The sequence below is a fragment of the Macaca fascicularis genome, chromosome 10, assembly GCF_037993035.2.
Source record: "Macaca fascicularis isolate 582-1 chromosome 10, T2T-MFA8v1.1".
Taxonomy (NCBI): Eukaryota; Metazoa; Chordata; class Mammalia; order Primates; family Cercopithecidae; genus Macaca; species Macaca fascicularis.
Window position 1 is genome coordinate 67,377,203 of NC_088384.1, and position 21,908 is coordinate 67,399,110.

The 21,908-nt window shown below is 46.4% G+C and overlaps 1 protein-coding gene and 1 long non-coding RNA gene across 22 annotated transcripts in view; one reads left to right on the top strand and one right to left on the bottom strand.

Annotated features, from left to right (window-relative positions):
• RIN2 (Ras and Rab interactor 2) overlaps positions 1 to 21,908 on the bottom strand; it is a 252,492-nt gene that overhangs the window by 71,121 nt on the left and 159,463 nt on the right. Inside the window, exon 1 of one of the 21 annotated variants that reach the window (XM_065522711.2) lies at positions 1,701 to 1,843. The exons of the other annotated variants lie outside the window; for them this stretch is intronic. Within the exon in view, the coding sequence (XP_065378783.1) occupies positions 1,701 to 1,730 (30 nt within the window). The 5' untranslated portion in view covers positions 1,731 to 1,843. Of the gene's footprint in view, positions 1 to 1,700; positions 1,844 to 21,908 lie in introns of those variants that run through there. 21 annotated transcript variants of the gene reach the window in all.
• LOC141407890 (uncharacterized) lies at positions 7,369 to 8,169 on the top strand. Its single transcript, XR_012419100.1, has 2 exons — positions 7,369 to 7,457; positions 7,600 to 8,169. It is a non-coding gene; the product is annotated as an uncharacterized lncRNA (long non-coding RNA).

Genomic DNA, 21,908 nt, shown 5'->3' on the forward strand with positions numbered 1-21,908 from the left:
GGTCAAGACCAGCCTGGCCAACATGGCAAAACCCCATCTGTACATAAATACAAAAAAAATTAGCCGGGCGTGGTGGTAGGCGCCTGTAAGTCCCAGCTACTCCAGAGGCTGAGGCAGGAGAATCACTTGAACCTAGGAGGTGGAGGCTGCAGTGAGCCGAGATCATGCCACCACACTCCAGCCTGGGTGACAGAGTGAGGCTCCATCTCAAAAAAATAACAACAATAATAATAATTGTTAAGAGCATCAAGGGGTCCCGAGGCTAAGAAGTTTGAGAACCACTGCTCTCACTAAAGAGAAATGTTGTCTTGTCTCAAGTAGCTTTTATCTCACCCAGACTCTGGGAGGGAAACTTCATTTGTGCTTAAAGCTTGTTCTAAAATGTGACCTCATCTATTCACTCATTATTTCGACTTTTATGGGCTTTTGCTTCATGCCAGGCACTACAAATGGGCAGTGGAGCTGAGAAGATCTCAGTTCTGGAGATGAGATTCTGGTGGGGCAGAAAGACATCAGAACCAAGCACTGAGCAGTTCCAGAATGAAGACAGATGAAGGTAATGCTGTGGGAGCAACGAAGGGGCCACATGGACCAGGGCGGGTGGGTCAGGCCGAGTCTTTTTTAAGTGATAGAGCCTTGAATGACAAGAATGCCATAAAAAGATCAAAGGAAGAGCCCTCCACATGGAGAGAAAGTTCTGGAGCTGAGGAAGGTGTGCAGGAGGAGAAGCAGGCAGGGATCAGATCTTGCCAACTTCTAGATCATAGCATTCATCACTTTGAGTCTTCTGTGGTAAGAACCACTGGAAGGTCTTAAGTAGGGGAATGGCATTTTACAAGTGTTTTATGGTCTAAACCGATCACCTTGGCACTGAGGTGGTTGGAAAGGGTGAGATGAGAAACAGGAAGACCAGCTAGGAGCAACTACAGTGGTCTAGGCAAGAGATGATGTAGCTTGGACCAAGGTGGTAGCAGTGGAACTAGAAAGAAGGGGGGAATTTAGGAATTATTTGACATAGAAATTGATATAATTTGATGGATTGAATGTGGGGGTGGTGGAAAGAGAAGAATCAAGGATGGTTCCCAAGTGTTTGGTTTGAGCAATTAATAAACGGCATTGCCCTTGACTGAGATGGGAGCAATGGGGAGGAATTAGACCTGAGAAGGAAACCACGTTGAACTTTGGGCAGGTTAAATTTTATTTCAGTTGCTTATCAGCCATCAAATAAATCTGTAAAGTAGCTTCTGACACTCTGCAAGGAGATTTTTCTACATTTGGAAGTCACTGGCACGTGTGGTTGGCATTCTAAAGCACTGTGGCAGGGGCAGATTATCTAAGGAGAGAGGTCAGTGGAGAAGGGGGCCCAGCAGATAGCTATGGATACTCCCAGGACTTAGAGGGTCGGAAGAAGGGAAGCCAGCCAAGCCCTTCATGCTTGATCCATCCCCTCGGTGCCTGTGACTGCAGTAAGGACCAGAAGGGGAGCTTCCAGAAGCACTGGGGCCTTGAGAGAGAAAATGATTAGGAGATTCTATTTTATACACATCTCTGCGGCAAAGTTTCTTTTAAAAGTCTGACAATGCCAAATATTCTAGGATGTGGGAAAACAGGATCCCCTTTGTCTTTCTCTCTTTCCTGTTGCTATAACAGAATACTACAGACTGGCTAATTTATTGAGAACAGAAGTTTATTTGGCTCACGGTTCTGGAAGCTGGAAAGTCCGAGAGCATGACTCTGGCATCTGGTAAGGGTCATCCCATGGTGGAAGGCAGAAGTGAGTGGAGACAGGGAGAGGAAATCGGCCAAGCTCATTCTTTTTGACAGGAAACCACGTCTTTGAAAACGAACCTACTACCAAGATAATGGCATTAATTCATTTGCGAGGGCAGAGCCCTCATGACCTAATGATGTCTTAAAGATCTCACCTTTTAATACCATTACAATGGCAATTAAATTTCAACATGAGTCTTAGAGAGCATATTCAAACCATGGCACCTCTTACACTGCTGGAGGAGTATTGACCTCAGAGTTACTTTGGAAAGCAACTTGGCAACATCTTGTAGGGTTAAAGATACACAAACCTGTATGTGTACTTTAGAGACTAAACTTGCACGTGGGCACAAAAATACCTTTGCAAGAATATTTGTTGCACCATTATTTGTGAGAGCACCTAAGGGTCCATTAATAGAATAGATAAATTAATTGAAGTATAAAATGCTACATGGCAATTAAAAATTAATGAACCGGAACTGTATGTATGAACACATGCATAAACATAAAAGCTCAAAAGGCTTTTTTTGAAAGCAAAAAAAAGGCAAATCAAGAAACATTACATTCAGTATATGAAGTTTAAAACCATGCAAACGTTCCCAACACAAAGAAAAAGATACATGGATGGATATCCCAGTTACCCTGATTTGATCATTACATATTACATACATATATCAAAATATCACCTGTACACCCCAAAATATGTATTTGTATCTCAATAATATTTATATCGATAACATGTTGATAGGATACTATTTTGTCTATGTTAAGTTTAAAAATATATTATTAGGCCAGATGTGGTAGCTCATGCCTGTAATCCCAGCATTTTGGAAGGCCAAGGTAGGAGAATTGCTTGAGACCAGGAGTTGGAGACCAGCCTGGATAACATAGTGAGACTCTGTTTCTATTAAAAAAATTTTAAAAATAAAATACTGTTACATGTTATATTATTAAAATTTTAAAAACATGCAAAACTGTACTGTATGTTTATAGATACATACATAGGCCCAAAAGCTATCCCAATATGTATGGGGTTATAACCCTAATCCAGGATAGTGGTTACCTCTAGACAGGAGAAATGGATGAAAGTGTTCACAGGCCAAGTGGCTTGGTCACGTGTGAGATTTTATTTATGTATTTATTTTGTAGAGACATTTTCTTGCTGTGTTGCGCAGGCTGATCTTGAACTCCTGGACTCAAGCAATCCTCCCACCTTGGTCTCCCAAAGCTCTGGGACAGCAGACAGGCGCCACTGTGCTTGGCAAGATTTTATCTCTTAAAATGAAATGGCGAAACGATGACATTTGACAGCGCTGAGTGATGGGTATTTTAGTGTCATGTGTGGTTTTCTGTATGCTTAACGCGCTTTGTAACCAAAATTTTAGGAAACCAAGACAAAGAAAGGGTGGTGTGTATGAAAATGGAAGGAGTGAAGGGACTAAAAAGGTAGAAGCAAGGAAGGGGTTCAGGGGAGTCTGGGCGGCTCTGCTGAAGTCCCACCACCCTGGGACTAGGCCCTGCTTCATTCTGGACTGTGGCTGTGGCACCAAACAGGAGAGCCACACACCTACCAGAAGCAGAGGGCCTTGTGAGGGAGGGCCGGCCACAGCCTCTGGCAAACCTCAAAGAGAGGACTCCCACCCCAGAAGGAAGCCCCGTCACTGGCTACATTTCCCTCTCCACACTTTGGTTACCTTCACAACCACCATACTGATTTGGACATAAAAACCCCAAATGGCCTTGATTCTCATCAGAATGGGCAGCAGCTGATTCCCTCCAGCCAGGCTGTTTTTGTCTGGGTACCACTCTTGCCGATGCTGTTGGCTGGATCTCCAGACCTCCAAGTTTCCTCCTTGATTCCTTCTCTACATCTGGCCACACACAAGAAGCTACAATCTGTGGCTGTCACTCAGGAGCACTCCCATGCCAAGTCACCAATCATGCCATGCCACCTATCTCTAGTGCAGAGGAAGGCGCCATGACCCCAAGGCACGAGGGTGGACAAGCACAGAGGTTGCACTTGACTGGATCGCTGTGGACCCTTCCCTGCTGGATGTGGGGATTTTTTTTTTTTTTTTGGTCCCCTGAATCCCCCCAGCCCCACCTCCCCCCGCACCAGCTTTTCCCTCCCCTTCCATCCTTCCATTCAGTCCTGACTCACTTGTCCCAGAGCACAGAGGGATTTAATCTCACGAATGGACCGGAGTTTAGTGTTCCAGGGCCAGTCCTCCCTCTCAGAATCATGTGTATATACCCCCTGGGCCCTCCGCCAGCAGCAGTTAGCATCACAAAACACTTCTTCCCGTCTGGGGATTGGATTTTGTCCCACTGAAGGGATTTTGCGTGTTTTTTAAAGTTGTTTTTGGACAAGTTTGTGTTGATTTATTTGTTTGTTTCTAATTCTCACAGACTTTCGATCTCATCCCTTACACTTGCTTCTTCAAAATTTCCTTCTTTGAGGGCAGAAATAACTTGTCACCCAACAAAGGAGGCCAGTTTTAATGTCAGCTTTCCCATGTCAAAGCCAATAGCAGTTCGTGCTACAGGCCCAGTGTGGTGACTCACGCCTATAATCCCAGCACTTCGGGAGGCTGAGGCGGGTGGTTCACTTGAGGTCAGGAGTTTGAGACCAGCCTCGCCAACATGATAAAACCCCATCTACTAAAAATACAAAAATTCGCTGGGCATGGTGGCATGTACCTATAATCCCAGCTACTTGGGAGGCTGAGGCAGGGGAATCGCTTGAACCCGGGAGGCAGAGGTTGCAGTGAGCCAAGATTGAGCCACTGCCCTCCAGCCTGGGTGACAGAGCCAGACTGTCTCAAAACAAAACAAAACAAACAAACAAAAAACCCAAAAACAAAAACACAAAAAACTGGTGCTACTAACTGAAGTTTCTCCAGACCCACTTACACAACCCCAACCTCCAACACATCCCCGTACCTGTGCAGAGTTCCTGCAAGCAGGGGGAGGGGCTGTCTACATATCTGCAAAGCTGGTGAGTGAGTGCCGCTCGCTACAGCCCTGCTCGGCTGTGGACACCTGGGAAAGTGGTGGCAGAGCCACGTGGCTGTAATTCAGTGCAGCCAGAGGGTCAGACAGGACAAGGCTGGCAAGGCACAAAGTTGATGAGACGATGGTTCTTACATCAAACACCCTACACAGCTGCATCATTCCCAGAAAATCCCACAAGCAGCAACAAAGACCCCAACCCAAGGGATAGCCACCTATCCTTATAGAGCACAGCAGACCTCCACTGAGAGCTCGCCAGGGCATTGCCTGTGTTTGCTTTTCCCTGCAGGCATGTACAGCAGGACAGAGGGGTGATGTGCTGCCTTTAGAAGCTGGGGGAGAGTGGGTTGCTGGCCTGGCTGGGGACTTCCAGGGAAGAAAAGGGGGTGCTGGTGACCACAAGAGGGAGAGGAAGGCAGGCCAGGGGTTGGGTCCACTCCCTTGTCCTGCATTCATGCATAACACACCTTGAGAAGCCCGAGGTGTTCACCTGAGTTCTCCTGCATAAGAGCTGGCATCCTGGCCAAGGGCGAGAGAACAACCGGAGAAGGCCCAAGTTCTTTCCCAGCCCTTTGAGGTCACACCCAGGGCTGGGGCTGGGCAAGGCTGGGCCTGCTGAGTTCCAGTCTGGTGCAGGAGTCTACAGTAATTTGTACCATTTTGTAATCATTCTGCGTAATTTCTCAGTAGGCGGGGACCTCATCCAAAGGGCCATTCTTCAGGCAGCAACCTTGTGCAATTTCGAGGCAGTCTGGCTTGCAGCTCTGACTGGTGACCTGGCAGCTGGGAGTACGGGTAGGCATACCAGCTTTTGGCTCAGAAAAACCTGTCTTTAAATCCCATCTCGGGCCCCGGTTGGCTGGGTCACCTTGGGCGACCTATTTGGGTGCCCTCATCCTTAAACCCCCAAAGCTAGGGCTGATGATATCAAGGGAAGGTCACTGGAGGAATAAAATGGACAATGAGATTAAAATACTGCAATAGGCTGGGCACGGTGGCTCACGCCTGTAATCCTAACACTTTGGGAGGCTGAGGTGGGCAGATCACCTGAGGTCAGGAATTCGAAACCAGCCTGGTCAACATGGTGAAACCCTATCCCTACTAAAAATACAAAAATTAGCCAGGCGTGGTGGTGTTCGCCTGCATTTCCAGCTACTCTGAAGGCTGAGGCAGAAGAATCGCTTGAACCCAGGCGGTGGAGGTCGCAGAGAGCCGAGGTCACACCACTGCATTCCAGCCTGGGCTACAGAGCAAGACTCTATCTCAAAAACAAAATAAAACACTTCAATAGGCACCTAAATACTCTCTAATACTCTTCCTATTTAAACGATCTCTTGTCCAGGTGCAGTAGCCTATGCCTATAATCCCAGTTCTGTGGAAGTCCGAGGCAGGAGGATCACTTGAGCCCAGGAGTTTGAGACCAGCCTAAGCAACATAGAGAGACCTTGACTCTACAAAAAATTAAAAAATTGGCTGGGAGTGGTGGCTCACGCCTATAATCTTAGCACTTTGGGAGGCTGAGGTGGGTGGATTGCCTGAGCTCAGGAGTTTGAGACCAGCCTGGGCAACACGGTGAAACCTCGTCTCCACTAAAATACAAAAAATTAGCTGGGCATGGCAGCGTGCACCTGTAGTTCCAGCTATTCAGGAGGCTGAGGCAAGAGACTTGCTTGAATCCAGGAGATGGAGGTTGCAGTGAAGCGAGATCACACCACTGCACTCTAGCCTGGGCAACAGAGCGAGACTCCATCTCCAAAAAAAAAAAAAAAAAAATTAGCCAGGCATGGTGGCGTGTGCCTTGTAGTCCCAGCTACTCAGGAGGCTGAGGTAGGTGGCTCACCTGAGCCCAGGAGTTCAAGGCAGCAGTGAGCCATGATGTTGCCACTGCACTCCAGCCTGGGCGACAGCACGAGACTCCATCTCAAAAAAATAACAATAATAAAACAAACAAACAAATAAATAAATAACAAATTATCTCTTTATATTAATGGCATTTGTTATTAACCAGAGAGCTGATACTAAAAGACACTTAAAACGGATTCATATACCTCCCATCCTGGAAAGAGATCATTTAATCACCAGCAGCAGAGACCTGGGACTACAAAGAAACAGTGTCTGTGGAGTCCAATCTCCTTCTGCCTGTCTGCTTAGAAGCCTCTAACCTAGAGATTTGCCTACTAGGCGCCGAATGTCCCCTAATAGAGGGAAAAGTTGTTGTATGCTTCTTTGCATGCATAGGAAGCTGCAGGGAGGAGGGTAAAGGGAGGGACCCCAAGTCTTGTTTTCTTTCTTTTAGGGTTACATAAAAGGAGAAAAATTATCTTGAGGGTCAAGTAAAAGTCAAATAAGAAAGTGCTTATGGCACAAGTCCTGATACAGAGCTCTTCAAATTCCAAGTCTCATTCAGGAATGTTATCAGTGGTTTGAAAAGGGATGTGTTTCTGATATGTTGAAGACTTGAAACCTAGGGTGTGGGAAAAGTCAAGTCCTTGGCTCCCGGCTATGGAATTTCCATTCCCCAAGGGCATCAACTTGGCCTTGAGGTGTGGTAAGCATTTATAATCCCGGAATCAGCTCTGCGGTATCAGACCTACTTCCAGATTCTAAAAAAACACATTACCCAAACAGTTCTCTCTACCGTCTGCTTCTGCTTGGCTGAGGAACCTCCTGGTGTGGTGGGTACCTCTCATGTAACGGTTTTTCTAAACCAGTCTGGAAAATAATGAGCTTCCTCCAAACTTTCAAATGACCTTTGCCCCCAGGAACTGTCACCTGGGAAACAAAAAGGTAATGGAGGCTTTTGCCCTTCACTTACAGATGGGCACCTGGACAATGACGCAAGCGCAGAGGGGCACTTGGACAACGACGCAAGCGCAGAGGGGCACCTGGACAACGACGCAAGCGCAGAGGGGCACCTGGACAATGACGCAAGCGCAGAGGGGGCACCTGGACAACGATGCAAGCGCAGAGGGGGGCACCTGGACAATGACGCAAGCGCAGAGGGGCACCTGGACAATGACGCAAGCGCATCTTTGCAGAACATTGCTTCTTTTCTTTCAACTTTGTGTGTTACTCCTCCCAAGGGTGTTTGCATTTACATTTTTGAAATTGTAGTTACAAACATCACAAATGAACATATTTTAATTAAAGAAAATAAATGATTGTAGTTGAAAGTAATCTCCCTTGACCATCACCCATAATCTCCTTCACTTACTCAGATGTAACCACTGTAATCAGTTTTGTGTGTATCATCCTTGAATGGTATCATCTGTGTTTTCTCCACCCAATGGAATTGTACTGGCTTACTAATTTCACACAACAAATTGTAATGAGGTTTATCCACATTGACACATGAAGCCCTGGTTCAGCTGTTGTAAGTGGGAATGGTTTTCCACCATAGGGATATACCACAATCCACATATCCATTCTATTTCGATAGACGCTTAGTTGTTTCCAGCGTTTTGCTATCCATCACAGGCAGGGCTGTGATGGTCACCTGTGTGCATGTTCCCTTGTGTACTGTGTGAAACCTCAGAGAAAATGCCGGGGTCTGTGCATGTAGCAGGTTCTGAGCTGGTGCCACAGTGCTCCCCGGGTGGCTGTGCCCTTCTGCACTGCCCCTGCCATCTGTGAAAGTGTCCACACTGCTTGTCAGTGATTGATATTATCAAACATTTAAACAGACCAATCTGATGAACAGAAATGATTTTGTTTTGTTTTCATTTGCTTAGCCCTGATTAAATTTGTATCGTTTATTTCTATTTCCTCTTGCAAGGAATTGCCTTTCCATTCATCTGTTGCCTATTTTGTGGTTTCTTGATTTTCAAAAATTAAGTTGCGTAAGTTGGTTGTGTATATGAATCCATTGTCTGATATGTTTCACATATGTTCTCTTTCATTGTTTTTCTGCCTTTAAAATTTTCTTATGCTTTTAATGATGATAGAAGCAAATTTATCCAAGTTTCCAATATGGCTGTTGCTTATTAACTCTTGCCTAGAAAGAAGTGCCTCATCTTGAAGTAATAAAGTCTCCTTTATTTTCTGCTAAGACTTATACAGTGTATACAGCTTTGCCTGTTTATAGATGATGTATTTATTTATTTGTAGGCCTTTCATTCATCTGGAATTTAGTTTTGTGCATGGTGTAAAGTCAGGACTAGGCAGCAAGAAATAACTACAACATGGCCAGAGCTGAGTTCCTCCAGCCTGTTAAGCACTGCACCCTGGGTTGGCTCTGCCTGCCTCAGGCACCTTCTGCAGGCTAAGGAATGTGCCCAGAGGGTAGTTTTTTGTGTTTTGTGTTTTTTTTTTTTTTTTTGCAAATTTACCCAAAGGCTGGGGTGTGGTGAGAGGAGGGGCACAAAGAGGTAGGGGTATGAAAGTAGGGGTATGGAAGGTGGGGTATGGAAGGCAAGGGTAGGAAGGTAGGGATATGGAAGGTGGGGATATGGAGGTGGGCTATGAAAGGTGGGGGTATGAAGGAGGGGGTATGGAGGTGGGGTATGAAGGTGGACTATGAAAGGTGGGGGTGAAAGTGGGGGTAGGAAGGTGGGGGTATGGAAGTGGGGTATGAAAGGTGGGGGTATGAAGGTGGGGGTATGAAGGTGGGGATATGGAAGGTGGGGTATGGAGGTGGGGTATGAAGATAGGGGTATGAAGGTGGGGTATGAAGGTGGGGATACGAAGGTGGGGGTATGGAAGGTGGGGTATGAAGGTGGGGGTATGGAAGTGGGGTATGAAAGGTGGGGGTATGAAGGTGGGGGTATGGAAGGTGGGGTATGAAGGTGGGGGTATGAAGGTGGGGTATGAAAGGTGGGTGTATAATACGAAGTTGGGGGTATGGAAGGTGGGGTATGAAGGTAGGGGTATGAAGGTGGGGTATGAAAAGTGGGGGTACGAATATGAAAGGTGGGGGTACGATACGAAGGTGGGAGTATGGAAGGTGGGGTATGAAGGTGGGGGTATGAAGAGGTGGGGTATGAAGAGGTGGGGGTAAGAAGGTGGGATAAGGAAGGTGGGGGTATGGATGGTGGGGGTATGGAAGGTGGGAGTATGAAGGTGGGGGTATGAAAGGTGGGGGTATGAAGAGGTGGATATGAAGGTGGGGGTATGAGGGTGGGGGTATGGAAGGTGGAATATGAAGGTGGGGGTATGAAGGTGGGGGCATGAAGGTGGGTGTATGAAGAGGTGGGGTATGAATGTGGGGGTAGGAAGGTGGGGTATGGAAGGTGGGGTATGGAAGGTGGGGATATGAAGGTGGGGGTATGAAGTGGGGGGTATCAAGAGGTGGGGTATGAAAGTGGGAGTATGAAGGGGTGGGGTATGAAGGTGGGAGTATGAAGGTGGATGTATGAAGAGGTGGGGTATGGAAGGTCGGGGTATGAAGGTGGGAGTATGAAGGTGGGGGTATGAAGGTAGGAGTATGAAGGTGGGGGTATGAAGGTGGGGGTATGAAGGTGGGGTATGAAGGTGGGGGTATAAAGGTGGGGAATGAAGAGGTGGGGTATGAAGAGGTGGGATATGAATGTGGGGTATGAATGTGGGGGTATGAAGGTGGGTGTATGAAGAGGTGGGGTATGGAAGGTGGGGGTATGAAGGTGCGAGTATGAACATGGCGGTATGAAGGTGGGGGTATAAAGGTTGGGGTATGGAAGGTGGGGATATGAAGGTGGGGGTATAAAGGTGGGGGTATGAAGAGGTGGAGGTATGAAATAGAACTCTGCCCTTTATTTTTCATTGCAAATGGAAATGAGCTCGACAGCATTTATTCAATTGTCCATCCTAGCCCTGCTGGTTCAAGACACCACCTTAGTCAAAATCAGGATGTTCTATTTACCAAAAAGCAGCATTCACTATCTTTTAATTCCATTTTTCTCCTCAAATAACAGTATGCAGAAAAAAATGTAATAAGCCACCCACCCCTATCCTCTGAGTTAAGTGAAATGAGTATTTTGGTGTGAATAACTTTATGATTTTAGTTCACATTAGTACATGGTAGTATCTAAAGGAAATAAACACAATGGATAATTTAATATTATCTATTTTTTAAAATAGAGGCCAGGCGCAGTGGCTCACGCCTGTAATCCCAGCACTTTGGGAGGCTGAGGCGGGTGGATCACGAGGTCAGGAGGTCGAGACCATCCTGGCTAATATGGTGAAACCCCATCTCTACTAAAAATACAAAAAATTACCTGGGCGTGGTGGTGGGTGCCTGTAGCCCCAGCTACTCGGGAGGCTGAGGCAGAAGAATGGTGTAAACCCGGGAGGTGGAGCTTGCAGTGAGCCGAGATCATGTCACTGCACTCCGGCCTGGTGACAGAGCTAGACTCCATCAAAACATAAAATAAAAATAAAAAATAAATAAAAATAAAAATAGAGATGGAGTCTTGCTGTGTTGCCCAAGCTGGTCTCAAACTCCTGGGCTCAAGTAATCCTCCCACCTTGGCCTCCCAAAGTGCTGGGATTACAGGTGTGAACTACACCTCTCAGCCAAATTTATTTTATTTTATTTTATTTTTGAGACAGAGTCTTGCTGTCACCCAGGCTGGAGTGCAGTGGCACAGTCTCAGCTCACTGCAACCTCCACCTCCCAGGTTCAAGGGATTCTCCTGCCTCAGTCTCCCAAGTAGTTGGGACTGCATTCGCCCGCCACCATGCCTGGCTAATTTTGGTATTTTTAGTAGAGACGGGGTTTCACCATACTGGTCAGGCTGGTCTCTAACTCCTGACTTTGTGATCCACCTGCCTCAGCCTCCCAAAGTGCTGGGATTACAGGCGTGAGTCACGGCACCCGGCCTCTCAGCCAATTTAATATTTAAAAGCAGAATTTTGACTTAAATGCCTACTTGGAATGTTATCCTCTCTGCTGCTCTAAGCAGTGTGTCCTTGAATAAATAATCTGACCCCTTAAATTTCCTCAAGCTTAAAAAGGGGACAGGATGAAGGTTGCGTCCAAGGTTGCAGAGAGTTCTCGGAAGTGATGCTGGCAGAGCCCCCTAGCAGGCGAGCATCTGTAGTGTGCTGGTGGGGGGAGGGCTGAGTGACTTACACCCTCTTCCAAAGACAGAAGAGTGAGAGGTATGGTTTAAATGAGTGCTGCAGTGTGGGGTGGGGTCTGGGTGGCAGAATGCGTTGGCTAATTTTATCTGCTGGGAACACTGGTCTTCGGGCACATCCTGGGAGCAGGAGGGAGACTCCCCACCTTATGCCCCATGGACACTTGCATTCCACAGGGACATGGGGTCTGAGAAGCATGGATGGACTTACAGTGGACAGAATATTTGAAATTAGGAGAGCCCCAGAAAATGGAGCACCTGGTGCTCCTACTGAGTGGTGCTACCTCCTCGGGGGACCTCAAGGCATTGATGACGACGGTTTCATAGCTTTGGGCCTCTTGGACTTTTCTCCGATCTGAAAATCCCTAGAAACATCAGGTTGCACAGTGGCCTCAATGGAGACCAACACCTCTGCCAGAGGGGGCCTCTCACACCTCCAGAGAGAGAGTGGTTGGGACAAGAGAACCGTATCCCACACAGCTGGTGGTTCAGGCTGTCACAGCTGGCTTTGTTTGGTGCAGAGACCTTGAAGGGTCCCCAGGATCAGTCTGTGACCAGTGAATGCTGGGTGTTGGGGTGTAAATATCCTAGCTCCACACTCCTGATTGGGATAATTGAGGTGAGACCTACATTGTCCTCAAGCTCCCTTTAAGATGGACCCAGGCCGGGAGCAGTGGCTCACACCTGTAATCCTAGCACTTTGGGAGGCTGAGGCTGGTAGATCACTTGAGGTCAGGCGTTCAAGACTAGCCTGGCCAATATGGTGAAACCCCATCTCTACTGAAAATACAAAGATTAGCCAGGCATGGTGGCACGCGCCTGTAATTGCAGGTGCTCTGGAGGCTGAGGCCGGAGAATCGCTTGAACCCAGGAGGCGGAGGTTGCGGTGAGCTGAGATCGTGCCACTGCACTCCAGCCTGGGTGACAGAGAGAGACTCTGTCACAAAACAAACAAACAAACAAAACCCCGACAGATCCAAATTTACCCTTAGGGGACTTCATCTGATATTGGACCTCTGCTCTCTGATCTCTTTCCCTCAGGGCTCCAACCCCCACTTCACTGTGCGTTTCTCTTGGGAGCACTTCCTGAGAGGCACTTTCACACAGTTCTTCAGCTCTGGGCCTGTTTCTGGGGAACATGACCTAGGACACCCCCCAACCTTCCTGCTTGGCCCCGCTCGGTGGGTTCTTCCTGGAGCCAGAGGTGCTCCCAAACGCCCCCACCTGGATGCAAATTCCACGGAGTAGGAAATGCTGTCCTTTGGTTCACTGTGCTCTCCTCAGCTCAGAGCAGTCCCTGGCACGCATTAGTTGTTGAGTGAATCAAGTGCTCTTCCCTCTCCGCCTTCCTCTTGGTGACTTCTCTGTTCATTTTCGTGCCAGGCAGGGGGTAAATCAGGACAGGGAGGAGGAGGAGCTTGGATCCAATCCATTATAACCTCAGCTGGACGGGATGGGGAACTTGCTGACGTGTGGCATCCACTAAAAAGAGACTGCTCGAGTTTTCAATTATCCACCATCAAAAAACACCAATGTGTTTGCACATCCAGGAGGCAGTGGTTCTCTTCTGATCCTGGGGAAGTTCTCATTGAGTGTAAAACGTTTGCTTTCAAACAATTAATAACGAAATTGTAAACTGTTCCTCTCAACATATAAAAGAGATCAAAGTGGGCTCCACCTTGCCAGGTGCTCCTCACCATACGTGGGAGAGGCTGTGAAGGGCCGAGAGGACATCCCTGTTTAGGCTGCACCCCGATCAGTGGCACTCCCAGAGGCTTAGCCCAGAGTTGTTTTTATTTAAAAAAAAAAACAAAAAAAAACAACAACAAAAAAAACTGTTTCGGCTGGGCATGGTGGCTCACGCCTGTAATCCCAGCAGTTTGGGAGGCAGAGGCAGGTGGGTCCTTGAGGTCAAGAGTTCGAGACCAGCCTGGCTAACATGGTGAAACCCTGTCTGTACTAAAAATACAAAAATTAGCCGGACATGGTGCATACCTGTAGTCCCAGCTACTCAGGGGCTGAGACAGGAGAATCGCTTGAACTCGGGAGGCGGAGGTTGCCGGTGACCCATGATCATGCCACTGTGCTCCAGCCTGGGCAACACAGTGAGACTCCATCTCAAAGAAAACAAAAACAAAAACAAAAGAACTATGTTTGAAATTACACTAAAGAGCAAACACTCCGATATAATCTTCAATTTGGTGCATGCTCACAGAAAAAGAAAAATAAGTTGTAAAAGGTGCATGTAGTATCTGTAGTTCAATGTGTGAAATACGGAAGCAGCTTGTGTGGCTGTATCTTGAAACAGTCCTCCTGCTGAGGCCTTGGTCTATTGCATCAGTTGTCTGAGGCCAGTGTTGTCTTAGATTACTCCATGACCTCTGAATTAATCAATGACCTTGGCAGTCACAGATGGCACCATACTCCTGCCTGTGGCTTTGCATTTTTAGGTTCAGTAATAAGAGAAAAGACTGAAGCACCACAAGGGACGAAGTTCTTTCTCAGAGTGGTCACTAAGGCCTTCTGCAGCCCCAGTTAGTTTTAGCATTGGTGTTTTCAGTTAGATCTTGCATCTTCTGCTTAATATTTTTAAGAAGTGTTTACAGAGTACTTATTAAACATCAGGCTTTGGGTCTACAATAGGAAAGAAAAATACATAATGTGCACTTTCACATTTTTATTTATTTTTTATTTTCTGAGCTCTGTTGCCCAGGCTAGAGTGCAGTGGCATGATCTCGGCTCACCACAGCCTCCCTCTTCTGGGTTCAAGCAATCCTCCTGCCTCAACCTCCCAAGTAGCTGGGATTAGAGGTGTGTGCTAGCACACCTGGCTAATTTTTGTATTTTTAGTAGAGACGGCGTTTCACCATGTTGGCCAGGCTGGTCTCGAACTCCTGAGCTCAAGTGAGCTGCCTGCCTTGACCTCCCAAGATACTGGGATTATGGTGTGAGCCACTGCACCTGGCCACAAATTTAAGATACTATTAATTATAACACACACTCTTATTTTATATACCATCAAGAAAAAGAGCCCTGCCACTTTTTTTTTTTTTTTTTTTTTTTTTTTTTTTTTTTGAGACGGAGTCTGGCTCTGTCACCCAGGCTGGAGTGCAGTGGCGCGATCTCGGCTCACTGCAAGCTCCGCCTCCCGGGTTTACGCCATTCTCCTGCCTCAGCCTCCCGAGTAGCTGGGACTACAGGCGCCCGCCACCTCGCCCGGCTAGTTTTTTGTATTTTTTAGTAGAGACGGGGTTTCACCGTGTTAGCCAGGATGGTCTCGATCTCCTGACCTCGTGATCCGCCCGTCTCGGCCTCCCAAAGTGCTGGGATTACAGGCTTGAGCCACCGCGCCCGGCCAGCCCTGCCACTTTTATACATCATTGACAATAGGATACAAATGATTTCAGGGATAACATTTTGAAAATCTTCTAACTGAAATGTGCTGACTTATGTCTTCATGGAGCTCAGGTTGAAGGGGCCTGCAGCCGCATAGGTCGAATATTAGTGACTTGTTCGGTTGTATTATTACTGACAAACATGCTGTGTGGGGACCAGCATCCTGGAATTTACAAAATAGAAACTGACAGATGACCGGCAGGCCCTCCAGCATCCTGAGCTCTCCCTGGAACCTTCTCTGGGTATAAAACCAGGACTCTCGCACGGCATCTGCCATCCCCCAGCTGGAAGGCTGACAAGAGCAGATTCCCACATGGTAAACAGGTGCTCCACCTCAGCTTCCTGGGGAAACACAAAGCCTGGAGCCCACTCCCTGGGAAATGAGAGCAACAACTGACTGCGGGGCATTCCAGCCTCCCGGCCTTCAGAGACACTCCATTGGAGAGTAGCTTGAGTAGGTTTGCCATGAAGATCAACCTTGTTCTCCCATACACAGTTCAGCCACAAAAGGTTGTCCTTACAGCAGATACAACTATGCCAACTTGAAATAAAGCACAAAATGTTCCCTCACAAAGGCATAGTTGGGCTCTGTGTAACACATCTACCTAAGTGTCATCCCAGATGTCATTTTGTATTTTGTCTGATTCTTTTTTTTTCTTTAAATTAAGGCCCAGACTCTGTAAAGTCAGATGCTAATTTCTGGAAGGTCTATAAATTGCAAATGATGTTTGTCCAGTAGAAAAGAGAATCCCAAAGGTTTTGATTGTATTGCCCTTTATGTCTTTAGCCAGGTTTGTATTGGGTTCTACTTTTTGAAGTTGAGTTGTTTGAAAGTCAAAAAGTGGTTGAATGCTGACAATAGTAAGCTGACCTCTAACCTTCTAAGGTAGAAATGCAAAAGCGGCTCATAGTAGATGACAAAGTTGCTTTAAGGTGTTATTCTTCTGCCCACTGACTCTTTCCCAATCTTTGCCCCATTTGGAGCCAGCTTTAAAGCCCTGTTGATCTCATTAATGAGTTAAATCAAACTTTGACACACACACACACACACACACACACATGCACACACACACACACAATGTATTTGTATGAGAGTCACGTCTTTTCATTTTTTGAAAATTATCCCTGAATTTTACAGCTATCCATCTGAGCTACGGGACCTTGGCCTTGGGTGGGATGTTGCTTAACCTTTCCGGCCTTCAGTTTCCTTAAGCTTAAAATAGACCAACAGGTTTCCAGTGCCTCTTCTGGCTCTAACTTGGTGTCCCCCCAGCTGTCCCGCTTTGCCTTTCCGGAATGCCCTGGTGTGGGTGTCACAGTGACATTCACTTCCCTTTCACCATTTCTGGCTCCTTACCACTTGTCTTCATTGGGCTTTCTACAAGCACTAGAGAAAAAAGATGACTTCCTCTTTCTAGAAGACGATCTGAATGTGTATATCAACATTTAAGTATGAAAACAATTGGATTCAGCATTTTTACTTCTAGGAATTGACCCAAAGAAATAATCAGATACATGTAAAGGAATGCTTTGGGCAGTATCACTTGTAATAGTGAACAATGGAAAAAGGGTTAAATGTCAAACAGCTGTGGACTGGGTAAATAAAGTGTGTACCCCCAATATGATGGAGTGCTATTCAGCCTTTGAAATGGTGATTCTGGTACATATTTCTTGAGATGTACAATATATATATCAATATATTGTATGTCAATATATCAATATAGTGATATTAAATGGAAATAAACAAGTTGTGAAACAGTATGTGTTCTCCGAGCTCACTCAAGTAATAGTTGTGGCTGCACTTGTGTATGGATTTACATAATACAGTCGAATCACAGACAGAACAAAAATCTGAATGCATTAGCGTCAAGATGCTCACTGGCTTCATTTCCGAGTGGGGTGATTAGAGGTGGTACAATATAGGTCTCTTTCTTCTTTATACTTTTAAAATTTCATGGTAAAAATAACTATTATCATTTTAGGAAAAATAGAAGAAAAAGAATAATTTGATGGATGGCATTAACAGAGAGCCTGGAGTTAGCAGCACAGCAATCAGATAAGTTTCCTCTGGAGCTCCTGGGCTCAGCAATTTAGTACTCTGGACAGGTGCTTCCATTTGCCAGATGGAAGTGCTGGCAACAGATCACTTGGTTCGTGCAGTTCTTGGTAAACAAAGGAAATAAGGCATTATGTGGATGACTATGGCACAGCTATTGAATTATGTTCCTCATTCCCGGGCCCTCTCCCTTCCTGAAGCCAGGGCTTTGCCATTTGGAGTTGTATCTTACCCACTCCACCTGCCTTTTTAATTTTTTTATTTTTTTAATATCTGCTCAATTACACAGCAGAGGCTGACTTCAATTGGAATGGAAGTCACTTTTCATTCCAAAACATTAGCTATGTGTCAGGTGGTTTTCACTTTTTCTCGTCGTAAACTCTGAGTTGTACTTTTCTTGTGCCCACTGCTTCTATGCCACTGTCTCCAAATGCCGACGAATTTCAAATGCACAGAGAGAGCCAGGATCTGTATATCAAGCAGCATCTCCCCAACTGGTTTCCACCCAACACAAGCAGTGTAGGATGTGAACAGGCACGATTTCAATAAAAAGACTACTGCTCGAACAACACTGAAAATATTCAGTGGAAGCGCATTAAGCATTCGATAAAATGAGAGCACTGAGGACTCCTCAGAACTTTTCAGATGCTGATGTCCAGGGTTGGTCTCCAGGGAGTGAATAAAGTGTGCGGGGTTCCCCAGACCTACTGGCTTTAGGGCTTTCTGTTGATGATCATTTCTGGGGAGCAGCGGTCTGCAAAACTCTTTTTATTTTTTGGATAGGATCTCACTCTGTCGCCCAGGCTGGAGTGCAGCCTCGAGCTCCCAGGCTAAAGTGATCCTCTTAACTCAGCCTCCTGAGTAGCTGGAACCACAGGTGTGCGCCACCATGCCCAGCTAATATTTTTATTTCTTGTACAGACGGAGTCTTGCTATGTTGTCCAGGATGGTCTCAAACTCCTGGCCTCAGGCAATCCTCTCGCTTTGGTCTCCCAAAGTACCAGGATTAAGGGCGTGAGCCACTACACCTGGCCCCCAAACTCTTAAAGAAATACAAACTTAAAGCAATGTTCCCGGGAACAGTAACTGCTGTATTTGGAATTTCCGGTTTCTTTCTTTCTTTCTTTCTTTCTTTCTTTCTTTTTTCAAATGGAGTCTCACTGTGTTACCAGGCTGGAGTGCAGTGGTGCTGTCTCAACTCACTGCAACCTCTGCCTCCCAGGTTCAAGCGATTCTCCTGCCTCAGCCTCCCGAGTAGCTGGGACTACAGGCACCTGCCACCACACCCAGCTAATTTTTGTATTTTTAGTAGATTCAGGGCTTCACTGTGTTGGCCAGGATGGTCTCGGTCTCTTGACCTCATGATCCACCCGCCTCGGCCTCCCAAAGTTTTGAGACTACAGGCATGAGCCACAGCGCTCGGTCAGAGTTTCAGTTTTTTTTTTTTTTTTTTTTGAGACGGAGTCTCGCTGTGTCTCCCAGGCTGGAGTGCAGTGGCGTGATCTCGGCTCACTGCAAGCTCTGCCTCCCGGGTTCACGCCATTCTCCCGCCTCAGCCTCCCAAGTAGCTGAGACTACAGGCACCCGCCACCACGCCCGGCTAGTCAGAGTTTCAGTTTTAATTAAAAAACAAGACAGAAAAGAATGGAGTAAGGGTTCATAGTGAAAGGAACTGGAGAGGGGAGATGAATCTGTAGCATGTAATATCAGAGGGGAAATTTTGAAATAGAACATGACAAAAAATTTTCTGTAAATTGAGCATGTCAGTGTCCTCTGAGCACACAGAGTTGGTTTAGGGAAGGAAGAGAGCAGAGCGGGTATGAAAAGGGGATTTGGATTATAAGCAAATGTGAAGTTCAGTCATTTTCAGTCTCGTGAAGATGATTACTTACTCTAAGGGGATGAGTCACTAAGATTTGAAATTTACTGAAATGCAAAGGTTTGTTCCTCATTTGGAACCTGGACACTGATGCGGACATCTGCTGAGACACCCTTGACTTCTTATTCCAGATAGGACACATGGAGCAGAGACTGTGAGTGTTCTGCCCACGACCCTTGGAAATCACTGTTTTCTTCTGCTGTGATGGCTCTACTGCAGGCACCTGGAAGTCTCAGCCCATGGGCTGAGGATGCTTTGTGGCTTGGAGTGAGTGCAGAGCAGATCAGACCACGGTGCTGGGGAGTTAATACCCCAGGGCAGCCCTCAGCCAAGGAGGGATGGCAGTGGGTGCACAAATACCCCAGCTGCCTCGCTCTTACGTGGAACAACACGGAGGCCCCCCCCCCCACAGTCTCCCAGAGGTCCCCAGTGGGATTGCACCATGTATTGGCTTCCTCTCCTTCCTGTCTCACTCCCCTACTCTCCCACCTGAACTTTCTGTGATCACTGATCACAGAATAGACTCCTTGAATTCATATTCTGTCTCTGAGTCAGCTACTGGAGAACCCAGACAATGTTTTTCTTTTTACTATGAATTCAGAGCAGGAAATCCCTGCTGGGATTCGGTCCATCTTAGGCAGCCAGATCCCTTCAACACCCGTAGGGCCTTTTCTCCCAGCTGCACTGCTGTCATCCCGAGGATCTTAGGGAATGACCACAGAGGGGTCCCTTGTGCTGCTCTGCTCTCATTTAGGTTGTGGTAACCAGAACTGGGCACAGTTTCCCGGTGCCACCTTAGTCTCATCTCTCCCTGACACACACAAAACACCCTTTGTTATCATTTAGGATACATGTAACAGGATAGTATTCATAAGACTGGTGTTTCTTAAACTGGAATGTGCACACACACGACGTGGGGGCCTGGTGAAGGTGCAGGTTCTGATTCAGAGGCATACCACAGGGCCTGAGAGTGTGCACTTTCAGCAAACTCCATGGCTGACTGGCAGACCACACTGTGAACAAGGTTCCACTGGAGTGTGAGAGTCCCAACCACAAGACCAATTCTTTCCCAGGTCGGTATAGCCAGTGTCTCGTCCAACTGACTACACAGTGGGTGCTGAGTATGTATTGGTGAAATCTGGCTCTTGCAATTGATTAATACATCAATTCACTAATTTAATTCAGCTGCCCAGCTTCAAACAAGAGAGCAGCAACTGTTTAATGCAAATTTTTTGATGCAATGTCCTTCTGATGCTGGGAAAGTACATACTGGGAAAGTGGTACGGGAACACCACAGAACAATGCAGGGCACGTGCAGACAGGCAAATTTGGTGTGTGAGTCATTGTCAACTCACAGTTATTGACGACCTGCTACCACTACCTAGAGTAGTGGCCTAACTAGACACCAAAAGAAGCATAAGATATTATTTCTGTCCCCCAAAAGGCTTGCAATGTGACTGAAAAAATCAGACAGACAATAAAAAACAAGCATCAGGTGAGTGGTTAAAGACAGTAGTCACGCTGACAACTAGCTTGCTTGATCTAACTCACTTGACATCTCAGTAAGCCCGTCTGATCATTGAACTGATAGTACTGTTATTAAAGCCACTTGGCTCTCTGGGACCGCAAACACTGGTAGTTGCATTTCACAAAACTCAGATTCAACTTCAACCCTATGATGCACCCCATCACAACACATGTGTGCATATGCCTAGAGGCAGATGAGCCCCCTTAATCACATAGGTTTTAATATTCTTATTCAGGGCAAGAGAACAAAATAATCTTTCTTAAAAACAGGATCTAACCCACGTTCACAGCAGCATTATTTACAGTAGCCAAAAGGTAGAAGCACCCAGTGTCCACTGACGGATGAATGAATAAGCAAAATGTGGTCTACCCATACAATGGAATATTATTCAGCCTTAAAAAGGAAGAAAATTATAACATATGCTACAACAGGGATAAACTTTGAGGACATTATGCTAAGTGAAATAAGCCAGTTACAGAAGGACAAACACTGTATGATTCCACTTGTAGGAGGTACCTAGAGGAGTCAAACTCATAGAAACAGAAAGTAGAAGGGTAGTTACCAGGGGTTGAGGAAAAGGAGGAATGGGGAATTATTTAATAGACAGTTTCGTTTCTGCAAGATGAAAGGAGTTCTGGAAATGGATGATGGTGATGGTTGCACAACAATGTGAATATACTTAATGCCACAGAATTGTACATTTAAAAATGCTTAAAATGTGACTGGGCATGGTGGCTCATGTCCGTAATCTCAGCGCTTTCAGAGGTCAAGGCAGGAAGATGGCTTGAGCCCAGGAGTTTGAGAACAGCCTAGGCAACACAGTGAGACACCATCACTAAAATGCTTAAAATGGTAAGCTTAAGAAACATGCTTAAAAATGCTTAAAATGGTAAATTTTATGTTATGTACGCTTTATCAAAATTAAAAGAACAACATTAAGATCTGAGAGCTGCAGTGTAAACAATGACAACAAAACAGAATCCCTAGAAAATAATTTCATAGGCCGGGCGCGGTGGCTCAAGCCTGTAATCCCAGCACTTTGGGAGGCCGAGATGGGCGGATCACGAGGTCAGGAGATCGAGACCATCCTGGCTAACACAGTGAAACCCCGTCTCTACTAAAAAATACAAAAAACTAGCTGGGCGTGGTGGCGGGCGCCTGTAGTCCCAGCTACATGGGAGGCTGAGGCAGGAGAATGGCGTGAACCCAAGA